The following is a 16329-nucleotide window of genomic DNA, read 5'->3' on the forward strand; positions in this document are numbered from 1 at the left end:
AATATTACTTGACATTACCCATATATTTGCAGAAAAGCCTTTCACTCATTCAAACATTCTTACTTTTAAATTATTTGTAAGCCAAGGTTAACGTATAGAACTAAAGATCCTTTCCAAATTTTTTAAGCTCAAAATAAATCTTCTGTCAGATCTTACCAAATCAGCACTTCCCCACCACTGAGAGATAGACGTTGGTGCAATTCATTTAGAAAGGACAATACTCACATAAAATCAGTATGTTCCACAGATATATCAAAAGCGGATAAGATCAAATAACATAAAATCCACAGATTAAATAACACATGACAGCATGGTTGAATTTATTCCAGTTAAATAGAAAATTTAAGGGATAATCCATCTGAAGGAATATACCTACAAGGTTTTCAGCAGCAAATTTCAGGCAAACAGCTTTTAGATCCGAAGCATGATGATGATCAGCTAGGGCCAGAATTTTAGCAACAGAGTTCACAGATATATCCCTGCAGAGTAAAGATTCGCACATCACTCTAAGTCGATCCAGCCCATATTTGTCTGCTGCAGCTAACAACTTTGCAGGCAACGAGTCATTTATCGAAGGCAAGGAAGATGAACTTGAAACTAACAACTCCTCGTCTTCAATAAGAGTATCCCTGTAGACAAAGTGCAGCATGGCCTGCCAAGAGATAATAAATATTCCAAAAACATATTGAAACATTTTCATCTTAGAATCTGCAGCCATGTAATCTGGAAAAATGCAAACTTATTCTTCATTCAAACCCTATGAGCAAAAAAAAAAAAAGATTATTACCTTAAATACCTTAGGGTCCATATCAGTAATCACTATCTTATGATCATCTTCCTCTGCTCTGCTGAGAAGTTCAGCTTCAAAAACAGGAGATCGAGCGGCTAATACCAGACTATGAGCATGAAATGTTTCCCCACACACATCAAAAGTAACATCTGAACCTTCTTCATCCTCCAATAACATACCAAAGTGTGTTCCAATGTCAGAATCAGGGACTTGTATTGAGTGTAATCTTGAGCAGTCTATTGCTGAAACCACAACTCCAACAGTGCAATTAATTTTCAGGCAATCATCCTTGAGGAAATCTGATGTCTCAAGCATTGCTCGTCTGAAAAAACGTTTATAACCCCTAAAAAAATAAATATATAAATATAAAAGATCAACACTAAAATATAATATAAATATAAACTTCTAAAAAGGGAAAAATGCTGAGTGAGAACAAAGTGATGCTTATACAAGTAAACTAACAATGGTTCATAAATTCCAATTAAAAAAAAATGTCAAAAATCCATTTGCCTCAAAGCAAAGATAAGAGCAAAGGGATAATATGGTGGAATTTCAGCAATGAACAAGGTGATAAGCCCATTACATTCCAAGCACAAAATTTGCAGCCAGGTCAAAAAATATTGTGTACCATGTATCCACATGGCAAGAAAAAGGCAAAACCCTATAAATTTTAGTACATAAAGTAAAGAAATGAAAAGTATGCATTCAAATTCAGATGAGTAGCATTATGACAAAAACTCAAGGCTATAAAATTTCAAAGTGAATAAAGAGCTGCACTCAGGAGCAAACCAAACAAGGAAACATAATGTAAAACCTAGGGCACAAGGCAACCACACCATTGAGGTCTGGAGAGGGCAAGAAGTACAGTCTCTTACCTCCATGTTTCGAGAGACTATGCAATTCGGATACCACTCACCATTGAGTCAACGCTCACCCTCCCCAGACCACCAAAATAAAGGCATATGATCCTGTAACACAGGACAATTATTCCTGTACATAATTTGTATGTCTAACACCCATCAGCACAACAGCCTGGCACAGCAAGGGAAAGAAGGGAGAGAAAAGGGTGAAAAGAAAGGGAGAAAGATGAAGGAAGTGGGGAGAAAATAGAACATGAAAAGCAATGAAGGGAGGAGAACTCTGATTTGTTTAATTGATTCTATAGCTGCATACCTGCATTACAATCCTATATTTATTCTTAATAACAACCCTTAAAATCCAGCATTTGGGTCCATAACTCAATTATTACAATACAGCCTAAGCTATTAAAACTGTTAACAGTGTCATGTAAATTGAAAAATCTAATGACAAAGATAGGTCTCCTCTCTATTTATAATGGGTGTCATGTACTGTATGAACATCACTCCCTTCCTAACGCACGATGGTAATACTAAATAACTAATCCAGTAACCAATAACACTCCCCCTCAACCTAGACATAGATATCATATGCTCCTAGCTTGTTAGTTGTAATAAATGGATTTAACCTAAGAAACTCCCAGGGCTTTAGTGAATAAATCAAGTTGAAATATGGACTTCTCATGAGTGGTGAGAGTAATGAGCTTCTGCGCATGTTTCTCCCAAACAAACTGACAACCAACCTCAATGAGTATCGTCTACCCATGGAAAACTAGGTTGGACACGATATGAATGGTAGCTTGATTAGCACACATGAACTCCATAGGTTGAGAATATGGTAAGCCAAGTTCTTCCAACAAGTTCTTTAGTCAAACCAGCTCACATGCAGTGTGGGCCATGGCCTAATACTCCAATTCAGCACTCAACCAGGCCACCGCAGTTTGTTTCTAATTCCTCAAATGGATCTTCCAACAAAAACACAGTATCTAGTTGATCTTCTATTGAAAGGTGACCACTCTGCCCCCTTGAACACGAGTCACGATCCTGACATAAGATACATCTCCCTGATGCACAAGGTATCTCAAAATACAATTACGAATGACAGCATCCCAGACTTGTTCTGAAAGTATCAAGAAACTAGATCGCAACACTTGTTACAAAGGATATATCTGATTGACCGACCATGAGATAGTTTAATTTTCCAACAAGTCTCCGATATTGTCGAGAGACACTCAACAAATCACCCACATATGGCTGTAATTTGATGTTAGGACCCATGCATGTATGAAAACTATTGGATTCCAACATCACAGGTTCATCTCAAAGGTAGAATATACTTCCTATGTGATAAAAGGGCCCCCATACGAGATTTAGATACTTCTATAATCAAGAAGAATTTCAACAGCCCTAAATCTTTGGATTAAAATTGTTTGTAGAAAATGCTTCCAGCTTTAGATAGAACTAGTAATCACAATATCATCCACACATACTACTAACAAAATCCTGTGACCAAACTAGAGAGTGGTCTACCAAACACTGCTCAAGAACTCTAATTAGCACAGCATTGGAGAGAATAAACCATGTTCTAGGATACTATTTTAGACAATAGAAGGAATTCTTGAATCGACAAGCTATATTGACACCCCTGAGCAACAAACCCTGATGAAATAGACCTCGTAGGCATTCTTCACATGTAACTGATGCAAAGGCAAATGACAAACGGTAGTTAAAGAGATAAAAAATTGGGCAAGTTTAAGTTTGGCAACCAAGGAGAATGCGTCTTGGTCCAACACATACACCTAAGTATATCCTTTGGCAAGACAGCCAAGCCACAGAACCTTTGGGACTTGTACACCCAATGACATTTGACTACAAACTTATCAATAAGAAGAGGTACCAATTCACAAGTATTGTTGTCCTACACAGCATGCATCTCTTCAACCATAGGATCCCTCTACATAGACTGGGATAAGGCTTCAAACACAAATTTGAGAAGGGAAATAGTTGATAAAGTGGTAACAAAATAGTAGTTTAAAGGTGAGAAGAAATCATAACAAACAAACCAAGATTTCCTACTCGTTAAATATTCAGGTTTTAGAAAAAGTAGGATGGGAAGAGCTTGTGGACCCTTTGAACTAGGAGCAATTTGAAAACCTTTAATAATCACACAACCTCTCTAGTTTGTTGTGGGATGGAGTAGTGTTCTTGGCTTTTTTCATGTGCATTCGGGTTTTTCTTGAGGTGTTGCTATCCAACCCCAACTAGATATGTGTTGGGGTGAGTGGGAGGAGGGGGTGGGTTTTATATATACAAACACACATTATGTGTGTGTATATATATATATATATGTGTGTGTGTGTGTGTGTGTGCGTGTGTATGTATGTATGTATGTATGTATCCAAGGAAACATTCCATTTATTGGAACATTGTTTTCCCCACTTGAATAATCCAAAGAAGCCTATCCCCATCATAGGTTTAATCACAAGAAATGTACCCAATTCTCATTCCCATTCTACATATAATAACAATGTGCATTTTTATTATCATTGGTCAAGGCTATTCTGGATTAATAGTTTCATGATTTATCTTGAAGGTGACATTAGACAATATCTAGTTCCATCAGAGGTCACCCAGCTTCATATTGCTCCACGGCTCACTAGTGATGATGTTCATGAGAGTGCTCCTAAGTTGTTAAGAGTCATATTAGCAATTATACTTTCTAGAGTAGATTTCCTTTCAGTCAAGATATGAAAGAGGACCGCCGTCGTTGCTAAGGCAGCTAGTAGCATGCATATTTCTCATATAAACAAAGTATTAATAATTAAAATAAGGAGTACAACAAAGTTTACAAAAGGAAAATAGATAAATAAAAGAAAGTAATTACAAGACAATGTTATAAAGTAACGACAACCAATCCCACTGTCAGACTTCCAAAGAAGCATGCCAAAAGAATCCATTTTGCTAAGCACCAAAACACACAAGTTAAATGGGTTATTGGCAAATGGATTCTTTTGGCATGCTTCTTGGCTTTCTTTCACGCTAACAGGAACCTCCTCAAGCACAACTTGTTAAACTTGTTCGAGAAGTTTCATAGATCACGAAAATTCATGAGTTGCATAAATACCACTTTTGTCACTCTTGTCCCAAAGGGCTGCTAACATCAAGGATTTTCGCCCCATTAGCTTGGTGGGAAGCATTTATAAAATGGTTGCCAAAGTATTAGCTAAGAGATTAAAAAAAGCAATACCAGAAGTCTTTTGTCAATATCAACATGCTTTCGTGGCAAGAAGACAAACAAATTATGGATGCTACCCTTACTGCTAATGAGGTTGTGGATGCCTATCTAGAGGAGGGAAAGGGGGAATAGTGTGCAAATTGGATATGGAGAAAGCATTTGATCATGTCAACTGGAACTACCTTCTTTATCTCCTAGGAAAATGGGTTGTGGTGAGCTGTGGTGTAGCTGGATTGCTCAATGCATCAAAACCCCAAACTTCTCAATGCTCATAAATGGCTGCCCTTCTAATTTCTTTCACTCCACAAAAGGCTTGAGATAAGAAGATCCCTTGTCCCCTTTTCTGTTTATTTTCGTTAAAAGTGCTTAGCTTCATGCTAATGAAAGCTACTAAAGGAGGGATCTTTGAAGGTCTCAAGATGGGAAGAAATGGAAGGCTTACAAAAGTTTCTCATCTTCTTTTCACAGATGATACCATCATTTTTTGTAAAGATGACCCCCATCATATCCTCAACCTTTGATGCATTTTGTTAAGGTTTGAGGACATCTCAAGCCTGAAAGTGAACCTTGGTAAAAGCAAGCTTATTCCAATTGGAGAGAACACAAGGAGGGGCTTTCCTTACTGGTCTTTTGGGTTTCAAGATGAAAACCTTTCTCATTAATTACTTCAATCTCCCTCTCAGAGCCAAATTCAAAGATAAAGGAATCTAGGACCCTATTATTGAAAAGTTAGAAAGGATATTGGCAGTATGGAAAAGAAATTTCTTATCAAATGGAGGCAAACTCACCCTCATCAAGAGCACTTCGACGTATCTTCCAATTTACTTCATGCCTCTCCTTGCCTTACTGGCCTTTTTAGTTGCTAGGAGATTAGAGGGAATTCAAAGAAGATTTTTTTGAGAAGCTTCAAGGAGGAGTTAAATATCACCTTGTTTGATGGGGAGTGGTCAAACAACCCATTTGTTCGGGAGGTTTGGGGTTGACATCCCTCCTCACTTTCAATAAAGCCCACCTCGGGAGGTGGTTATGGAGGTTCATGAAGGAAAAAGATCACTTTTGGTGGGATAATATTGTTTCTAAATATGGCTTGAGCACAATGATTGAACAACTTCCTATGGAGTACGAGTATGGAAATTCAGCAAGAAAGGATGGGATGATCTTTTCCAATTTATGACATTTCAAGTGGTGAATGAGGCCAATGTTTACTTTTGCCATGATGTGTGGCATGAGAACAGTTATCTCAGAGCTGCCTTTCCTTCCATCTACAGCTAGGCTTGAGACAAAAATGCCCTCATCACTCATACACATTCTGACTTTTGCAGTTTTCTCTGTGAACTCTGTCACTAAAACATCACCAACGAACCAAGGTGTTTTCACAATTAAATCTTTCTACAAGAAGCTCTCGTCATTGGGAACAAATTGCAATAACTCCCCTTCGATTATTTGGAGGATGACAGCCCCTTCAAAGGTTGCCTTTTCTGCTTAGGAGTCCATAAATGGAAATATTTTAAACCCTCCACAATCTGGAATTTGGCTCTTTCCTTGGCTGGGCAGCAGTGGAATACAGCAAATTCAGTTGGAGGGGAGATTTGAGCTTGGAAAGGCATCGGAGCCACCATGGAGAAGCGAAAGGCTTCGAACCTCTTCAGTCGCACCATCTTTTGGTGTGCTCTTGGAAAGAAAGAAATAAGAGAGCCTTCAAAGATTCGACTACTTTGCTTCAGACTTGCAAATAACAATGGATCTCCAGCTAGCTTAGTGGGGAAATTGTTAATGATCATTATGCAATCCTTGATGTTTGCAACCATCTACAGAGTGGTTGATGTGTTGTACCACGGGTTGGGTTGGCACCCCCTTGATGCCTTGCTAATGTTACTTGCTCTTTAACGATCAAAAAAATAAAAATAATGAACACCAATCTGCTCCAAAGCATGCTACTGGAAGTGACCATCTTTTAAAGATTCTAGCATTTCTTCCCACCAAATGCACCAGGCAGAACAGCACTACACCACAAAGCTTTCCTATCCTTTCTCTTGCCAAGACCCCTAAACATAATAGCACAAAAACTCTCCAAATAAGATGGGCACACCCAGTTTTCACCAAAATTCTCAAACAAGTTATTCCAAAGAACCCAAAAGACAGAACAAATGAGAAAAGAAAGATTTGCACAAGAATTCCCCCAAAAGAATCTAAACTCCCAACACTTTTTTTTTATAGAAAAAGAAATTCATTAGATAAAGATAGAATTTACAAGCAGGATAGAGGACATCTCCTTAACAAAGTCTGATAATCCTCAGGAAAACCAAAATGAAAATTGCAAAAATAAACAATAACAAAAGCTCAAGATGCCCTTAGAAGAGACCTCCAATCGCACTGAACTTTTGAAACACAATTCCCTTGAAATTTCCATAGCCCATACACCATAAAGAAGCCATAAACAGAATCTTTTCCCACGCAAACCACTATGGTAACTTCTTCCATGCAAATATATACACATTACGCTCCTTCCACAAGCCCCAAAACACTGAAAATATAGCACAATTCCTTCCTTATTCCTACCAAACCCCACTAAATAAATTGCCAAGAACTCTCCTCTGCTGTTCTAGGATAATCGCAGCTTTCTCCAAAGTCCAAAGTAATTGATTAACTTGTTCCAGACCTTCCATGCATAATTGCAGTGCAGGAAAAGGTGTGGAACAGACTCCGAACAATTAAAGCACAGCATACAAATATCAGGAAGGAGAGCCTTTAAAGGTCTCCTCATCTGCAACAAGTCATTAGTATTTATCCTATTAAGCACAACCAACCAAAGAAACACTTTGATTTTAGGGGGAATTTTGACCTTCCATATAACCTTGTAAAGAGGAAAAGAAGAAGCTGATTCGTTTCTTCCTTTGAGATTCCTCCCAAAATGAAAATCTCATGAATGGCCATCCTCTTGCAAAATGAAGGCAGAAATAAGAGGCTCAAGAAGAGTAACAAAAAAGGGAAGGGAACCCAAGGGTCAATGGCACATCCCAAAAGCAGATTCTCTCCCCGTTAATGAACAATAGGAAGGAAAGAAGAGACAAATTACCAAAAACTCAAGTGACTAATATTAACTCCTGCATTAGCATCACAACCATTTTGTCAAAATCTAAACTCACTACAAATTACATTATGTCAAAGGGAGTTAGTTTATAATGGAAAAAGTCATAGCCACTTCCCCCACCACAAAAATGTGTTCATGTTCCAATACTTAGACGGCTAGACCCAAACCTCTTTCCATTAGACCTACTTACAACAGTTCACCCTACTAGATTATATTTATCCCGTTTATAAGCACCAGACCACAAAAAATTACTCTTCAACTTCTCTAATCACCAAATAACTCTCACAAGGATTCTAGAATGGGATAAATAATCCAAGTGGATAGAAGAAAGACAAGCATGAATGAGTAATATGACCCCCTAAAGTGAAAAAAGATCCTTTCCACCTATCCATCCTCCTAGCAATTTTTCTCAAAGACCAAGTTTCAAGAAGTAAAAGTTATACCACTTGCCGAGATAAGAATGCTTAAATGGATGAGAGGTATAACATTGAAGAATAAATTAAGGAATGATCATATTCACGATAAGTTAGGTGTAGCTCCTATAGAAGACAAGATAAGGAAGGGACGACTCAAATGGTATGGACACTTGCAATGAAGACCATAAATGCACCAGTGAGGAAGAGTGAGTTTGTTACTGTAGGGCTCAGTAGAAGGGATAGGGGTAGACCTAAAATAACTTGAGAGGAGATAGTGAGTAAGGATTTAATATCCATGAATCTGTCAAAAGAGATGGGTCATGATCGCATAAATTGGCGGAAAATGATTCATATAGCCGACCCCACCTAGTGACTTAAGGTTTGGTTTTGTTGTTGTTGTTACCAGGTTTCAAGAAGAATCAGCAGGATTGCCCCTAAAAGGAACACCGAAATAGGTAGTAAGACAACTTAGAACACCACACCCTACTAGCCTAGCAAAAGAGCTTGGATCAATGCCCATACCCACAATACCACTCTTAGAGAAATTAATTTTAACCCCGATTACGTCTCAAAAACCTGCAAAGTGGTTAGCACATTAGAGAAACGGCTCATGTTGTCCGAAAGAAAGAGAATCATATCATCTGCAAACTAAAGGCAATGAACAGGCAGATCCTTAAAACCTACCTCAATCACTTCCACCAAGCCTCTTTTCAACCCCACTATCAATCATCCTACTTGAGCATCTGCTACAATAATGAAAAAGAAGTCTCTAAAAGCTCAAAACCAAGATTTAGCATCCCCATTCACCAATACTGAAAAACCACGGAGGAGAGACACCCACAAATAAACTTCCTTCATCTCCCTCTAGAATCTATTCTATCCACAACTCAATCCAATATGACCCAACAAAACCTCCAATTTCAAAACCAAACCCCCTTTCTTTCTTCTTACTGCATCCTCAACCACCTCAATTGCCACCAGTGCAGCATCAAAAATTTGTCTATCACCACTAAAAGCGTACTGATTATGGGAAACAGTATTCACGAAGACTGTTGCTAATCTCTTAAATAAAACTTCAGCTAGATCTTAATATCTGATAAACAGTATTCACCAAACTAATTGATCTAAAGTTCTTAAATTTTAGTAGGAGAGTCTTTTTTAGGCACCAGTGTAACAAAAGTAGAGATGAGGCTCCTACACACCACCCAATTCTCAAAGAACTCATGAAAGACTTCAAGAAAGTCATTCTTTAAAAAATCCCAACAATCCTTTTTAAAAAAAATGTCATCATAAAACCACCCAGCCCAAGAGCTTTCTCCCTATCCATCTCAAACGCAACACCTACAATCTCCTTCTCCTCTTCAAAAGGCCTCTCAAGCCACCCTACTTCGTCACTTGCAATAGGGCACCAATTCAACCTTCAATCATAGCTCATCCTGCATCCTCCTCTAAAAGTAAGCTCCTATAGAATGTAATCATACCCACAATACAGTCAGGATCTGTAGCAACCAAACCCCTATAATCCTCCATCTTTTTATAGAACTTTTTTCCTCCCACTCACCAGCCTATGAAACAATCTTGCATTGCAAACTTAACAATCCCCATCAATTCATCCTGGACTTCTACCTCCAACTCAAAGAACTCATATCTTCCCTCAAAAGAAGTGGTTTAAAATCATTAGCACTAACACCTTCTAAGAGACCCCCTTTCTTTTAAACCATCTAACACACAGCTAATCCCTGTAAAGTGTCTCTTTTTTCTTGACTGTACATCACCAAAAACTTCCATATTTCTAGATTTTAATTTTTTCCTTTTTCAAAAACATCAATCTCCTCATAAAACAGAACCCCTCCCAACCTTCCACACTGCATTCCGCCCAACCAATCTCTCCCCCGCTTCAAATGGTTAGACTTCAGAACTAAAGGACAATTATCAAAGATCACTCTAGGACAGAAAAACTGGGGAATGCATCATCCCACATTGTAGCGAACAAAAAACTATTAATCCTAGTAGCAATTGTAATAACATTATACAACTAAGGAAAATGGGCATAAGAAAGAGGATCTGCAAGTCACACTCTATATAAAATGTGTCAAAGCCGCTCATGGTAGAAGTAATCCTGAAACCTCCCAATTTCTCATTGGTGAGAGCGTAACATTAAAATCACACTTCCTAGACACTAATTAGGAACACACAACCATAAACTGCAGCTAGCTCATCCCTCAACTCCCCCCCCCCCCCCCTCCCCCTCCCTCTAAAAAAATAAAACAAGGGCAATGAAGTCCATATGCAGAAGCATCCCACCACTGCCCCCAACATATCTAAAAGAACAGACGGAAAAAGAACCTAAAAAAACATTAACCCCATGAGTGACCATAGGGTCCCAAATAACCATAATGCCCCCGAGGAACCAATAAAAAGCTAGCAAAACCCAGCCTTTAAACCTAGAATCTCTAATACTCCTCACAAGAAAGCCATCCACCACCGTTATCTTGGACTCCTGTAACAGAATAGCATCCATGGAATTCTGTCCAATAATCTCCTTAACCTTTCAACGCTCAACCATGCTCTCTAAGCCCCCCTATAATTCCAGCTCAGCAGCTTCATCCTAAAACCTTACCACCAACACCACCTCTCTTCCCCATTTTCACCCATAATTGAAAGTAGAAGCCAATTTTTGGCAATTTATATTCTACTTTACTTTTTTACCCTCACAAGTCCCAGGAGAACAAAAACCCTCAAGTCCTATCCTAAAGGAATAACAAACTTAACCCCACATTGTATCTAGCAACTTTTGTGGGTTAGGGTTGCTTTTCTCATCTCCAAGTGCATCTAGGGTCAATATACTTCCTTTAGTACCTTTCTCTCCTTGGCACAACAAGTAATTCGTTTCAATTAAACTTCAGCAAAATGCCTTTTCCACAATTAATAAACTTATGGTGAATACCTCAGGGTTCATGCACAGAATTAGGGGAACCACATTGCACCAGAGAAGGAGAGGCGGAGGCAAAAGGAGTAGAATTATCCAAAAGGATACCAAGAACTGAAGTTTCCTCTTCCTCAAGGCTTTCTGAATCTATTGGGATCCCTAATAAATTAATACCATGATGTTCAGGCAGAGACAAGCTATTATGAGTTCTTGCACCCTGTTGTGAACCCTTTTTATTCATCTCCCCCACTGCATTATCAGCCAAGTGACTAACTTCACCAGCAAAGAGCACTGGTCCTGCCAAGCCCATCAAAGAGGGTGTTTGCAGGTAGTTGTCCTCAAATTCACATACCTCTTCGTGTAACAAGTCATTCTCCTCCTCATATATTTTGCCCAACTCCTGCTCCTGTTCAAGTAGGCTACTGCTCTATCAAGTCTCTTAACTCCTCTGATGTAACTTCTTTCATACCTGAGTATGGCCTCGATACAATCTCCTTTTGTATTCCTATCTCAATGAAAATTGATTTCTCTTCTAGACGCACCACTACAGTGGTCTCAATAATTGATTTATCCTCCTCCTTAGCAAAACCACACACCCACTTCTCTACAAGTCCTGATGATGAATACCAGTCATCCTTGTCTCAGCAGTTGCAGACTGCCACGTGGATCGGAGGAGAACCCTGGCACGACCGATCTCAAAACCGTGTTAAAAGGCTCCCAAGAGGAGCTCCGCTCTCTCTTTGTCTAGTGAGGCTCCCATTGACTTCTCTATGACCTCCAATGTGCTTGAGCCAAGATTTCCTGTAGACTTTCTAACAGTGTTGCATCAAAAGTAGAGACAACCCCTACAAACTAGCTGATGATGAACCCCCCCCCCCCTTCTCACATTGGGCTATTTGGGTTAAATTCCACATATATTTTTTAGTGTAGATTTAGAACATGCTTGAATTTGAATATGGTGTTGCTTATTTTTCTACTGCTAGGTTCCCTTGTAATTATGTGTTTTAGATAACTACAGAAATATAAGTATACTTGTAGTTGTATGTTGGTTTCAATTTTTGTATTATGAACTAGAGTTTAGAATCTCTCCCTCCATCCCACCTCTTCTTCGTACATACAACACACTGCCCCTCTCTTCTTCTTCTCTACCTTATTTCTTTCTCCTTCCTTGCAATTCTATATTTGTCGAGCATCGCAATGATTTAACCCACAAAATGAATTCTTGATATTAAAAGTGGTGCGGCACTATTGATATTGAAGTGTAGAAACAAGTCATCAAAAGAAGTGAACACACACATACATATAAATGATTTTAGCTGTTGCCACTAAAATTAAAAACCAAGAACAAAAACTGAAAAGAAAGGGATGGAATGGTTGTCAATTGTCAACTGTTGCTCAATGGTATTGCACAAAGTAGAAATAATACCAAACAAACTTACAATGTTTGTGAGTTTGAAAGGGATGCAATGAAAGGATTTTTAGAGGAAGAGGGTGAAAGGGAGAGGAAAAGAAGGGTGCAGTAGTTACAGTCCCACAGAAGGGTGCACTAGTATGTCACAGAAGGGTAATTACTAATTGTCAAACTTACTCCAGCGTTCCATCCAAAACTCTTTGATTCAGAATTTTATATTTTAGGTGTTGGAGAAAGAATACAATGAAAAAATACAACCCTCTACCCCCTTCCCTCTAAAAAAATAAAACTCTTAAACAAGATATTTAAAACCCCCATTTCCATGGAAAATGTAGGTCGTACATGTGAGACATATTATTTGAAATGTTTTCATTTGATGGTAGGGTCTGATAGGCTAATCCTCATGAAGGACCTAATTTTTTCTCCATTTCCATTCCTTTCCCTTCTTTCCGCTCCCTTCTCCTCCTCCCAAACATAGTGTTGAGTTTCAACGAAAAACAACAATTCAAAACGCAACTAAGACATCAATCAGAACAATTACGATAATAGCACATTTTCTCAAGTGACTACCGCCATAATAACATAAAATTTATGTAAGCCCTACATATTAATTTTACACAATAATTTTTTTCACTGACCTCAACGTCAAAGTTGGGAAAGAAAATATTCATACTGAATGATTTCAAAGTAAAAAACTCACCACATGCTACCTCTATACTTCAGCGTATATGGCCCGCTCTCCAGAGACCGATCGAAATGACTGTGAACTTTATGCTTACCCTTCCCGCTCTGATCCACAAGCGTGAGCTCGAACAGAGCACGAACATCGGTGCCCTCGCTGGCGAGGGCAATAAAGACCGAAACATACGTTGAGTTATCCTCGGGGTTCTTCCCGTCGGGATAGAAATAGATGGCCCACTGGTAGCCTCCCACCGTGAAATTGTCGCTGGCGATGTGCTTGCCGACGCCGATGCCCTTGGCCAGGGAGTAACCCTTGATCACGAACCGGTGCGAGCCGTTCACTGTCTCCGTCACGGAGCGAGAGCTCGTGGGGGAGAGGAGAGATTTCTTGTCGAGCTCCGACATTTCTTGGCCTAGAAAGGGTAAATTGTCCAGGAAAGTATCAGGAACACGAGATCGACACCATCTCTCTTCCTGTGTATCAGAAATTGTCGAGCTCTCGCAGCGTTGGCAGCACGACGAAACTCGGACTGAATTGAAGTCCTTAAAAATAAGGAGATATTACCTGCACGGTGACTCGCCCTTCGTACCTTCTTTTCAAAATATCAAACAACTACCAAAAATTATTTTAAAATAATTATTTTTAATTATTTAAATATATCCTTATAATTATATTAAATTCATACGCATGACTATGCATAATTATTTTAAAATATTCCTATAATTATTTATAATTATCCTAAATTTTATACTATTTAATCAACCACCCACAACAGCCATAAAATTTCCCCATAAATGTGTCTAATTTATCCATATAACCACTCATACTTATCTCAAAATACCCTATAACTATCAAAATACTCTTTTAACTACCCACAACTATCCCAAAATACTCTTAAAATTATATCAAATTTATTTTTACAACTGCTTATAATTATCCCAAAATAGCCCTATAACTATTTACAATCTCTAATCTCTAATACTATAAAGGGATTTCTTCCTTTGATGTCTTCTTTCAAAAAAGGTAAATTTATCCCTATAACTACCACTAATTATTTCAAAATATTCTTATAATTTTGTCAAACTTCTCCCTCTAACTATCTACAACTATTCTAAAATTACCTTATCCTATTAAATTATTTATTCTAAAATACCCCCTCTTCATTCTATCGCCTATACATGCTTGGCCAAACACCCCCCGCTCCTCCAAAATTCAAGCACAATTCCTCTTAATCCCAAAATTAAGGCCTAATTGAATTTTAATCTTCTAATTGAAGCCCAAATACATTTGTATTTCTAAACATAAAGTCTAATTGGACTTAATTTTAAAGTGAAGACTCGATTGAAACTTTATTAAGCCTAATCTCATCGTGAGAACATCTAATCATATTTTAAGACGCCCTAATCACTATTAATCTTACTTTTACTTTTCACCATGTGCTCTTTGGTGGGATAGGGTCATTCAGTCCAAAGTCCTTCCTCCACATGCCCTAAGTGGTAGTCATCTCCTATTGGTCAAATATTTTTTCCTATCACATTCATTGGGACACTTGTCCCAATCTTCCCACAACACTAAAGCCTTTCCTCCACATGCCATAAAATGGTGTTCATCCCTTATCATGAAAAATTTCTTTTTGTCTTATTCATTGAGACACTTGTTCCATTTTCTCAAAACCCTAATGCCCAACAAATAAGATTCTCTGAATACACCATCCCTCTTTCTTATTTTTTTCACCTTATAAATATTTTCTTTGAGGGTTAGGGCAAGCACACACATACACATTTCTCAAAGAATTAACCATTTTTTTTCTGGTATTGTTCCTAAAGAAATTAGAGGGATAACAATGTTGAAGTTATTGTACCTTTGAGATAGTAACTTGAGCATAACAATTTCAACAGAAATTAGGAGGATGCTATCACTAGATTCTTGTGAATCCATTTTTTGGATTAATCAATATCCATTGTTTTATACTTTAGCTAACATTTGGTTGAATTTAATTATATCAATTCTACTATCATTACCTTTCATTAAAAAAATTGAAAAATACAGATGGTTATAGTCGACCATTTGCCATCTATACCAAAAAAATGAACAATATCCCAACATGATTACTTTGAAACATTAAGGTTGGTTCCCAATTTCAGTTGTAAACTTGATAAGTTAGGGCTCAAATCCATCCAAATCAAGTAGGACATGAGTGTGTGTGTGTGTGTGTGATAGAGAGAGAGAGTGATATGAGTAAATAAGAGATTGGGAGGAGTTTGCTATATACGTGGTTGATGGTGAAGATACACAAACTTCATATGATCTATACATATGAGTTCGTATGGAAAGAAAAATAGAGGGAGAGAAAAAAGAAAAAAAAAATAAGAGAGAGAGAGAGAGAGTGTCTAGTACTAATTCCTTACTCGCTCTATTATTGTGAAGCTACCTTTAGGTGTTCTTAAAGATCACATGACTATTTATGTTGTTATGAGCAATTTGCCAAACACTTGTTGAGGAGGGAATTTTAGTCCAAGAAAAAAAAGGGGTTGGTAAGGAGTAGAATTGGAGTTATTTGTGGTGCCCTAGAATGATATTAATTGCCTTGACATCGTCAGCATCACCTTATAAGGATTCAACTAAAAACCCAAACTAAAAAGGAGAATTTCTTGGAGATGACTGCCCCAATTTGCTATTGTTTCATCATTGGCTCCCCTCTCTCTAATCCAAAACTACCCTTTGTGTAACAATGTGTGTGGCCTCCCTAATCACTACCATTGTCTCAAAATGGAAACTGCCCATGTGTGATAACGACATCCCCCTCTAATCCTACCTTCACAAAGACCTAACGAACTAACTTTTTGCGATTTACTATTTGATACATTGCAATGATGCTCTAAAAAATGGTGGTAGGATCGAAATCTCACTCTATGTTT

The 16329-nt window shown here is 38.1% G+C and overlaps 1 protein-coding gene across 8 annotated transcripts in view; it reads right to left on the minus strand.

Moving 5' to 3' along the window:
* LOC131148587 (BTB/POZ and MATH domain-containing protein 4-like) overlaps window positions 1-14014 on the minus strand; it is a 36669-nt gene extending 22655 nt beyond the window's left edge. The window contains exons 1-3 of one of the 8 annotated variants that reach the window (XM_058098392.1): window positions 13430-14014; window positions 788-1133; window positions 377-652 (exon numbers count right to left, since the gene is read on the minus strand). In XM_058098392.1, the coding sequence (XP_057954375.1) occupies window positions 377-652; window positions 788-1133; window positions 13430-13815 (1008 nt within the window). In that variant the 5' untranslated portion in view covers window positions 13816-14014. Of the gene's footprint in view, window positions 1-372; window positions 653-787; window positions 1134-13429 lie in introns of all 8 variants that reach the window. The other 7 variants (XM_058098390.1, XM_058098394.1, XM_058098396.1 and 4 more) reach the window with 7 other exon arrangements.
* Window positions 14015-16329: the final 2315 nt, after the last annotated feature.

This window comes from Malania oleifera, chromosome 2, assembly GCF_029873635.1.
Source record: "Malania oleifera isolate guangnan ecotype guangnan chromosome 2, ASM2987363v1, whole genome shotgun sequence".
In the NCBI taxonomy this organism is placed as follows: Eukaryota; Viridiplantae; Streptophyta; class Magnoliopsida; order Santalales; family Ximeniaceae; genus Malania; species Malania oleifera.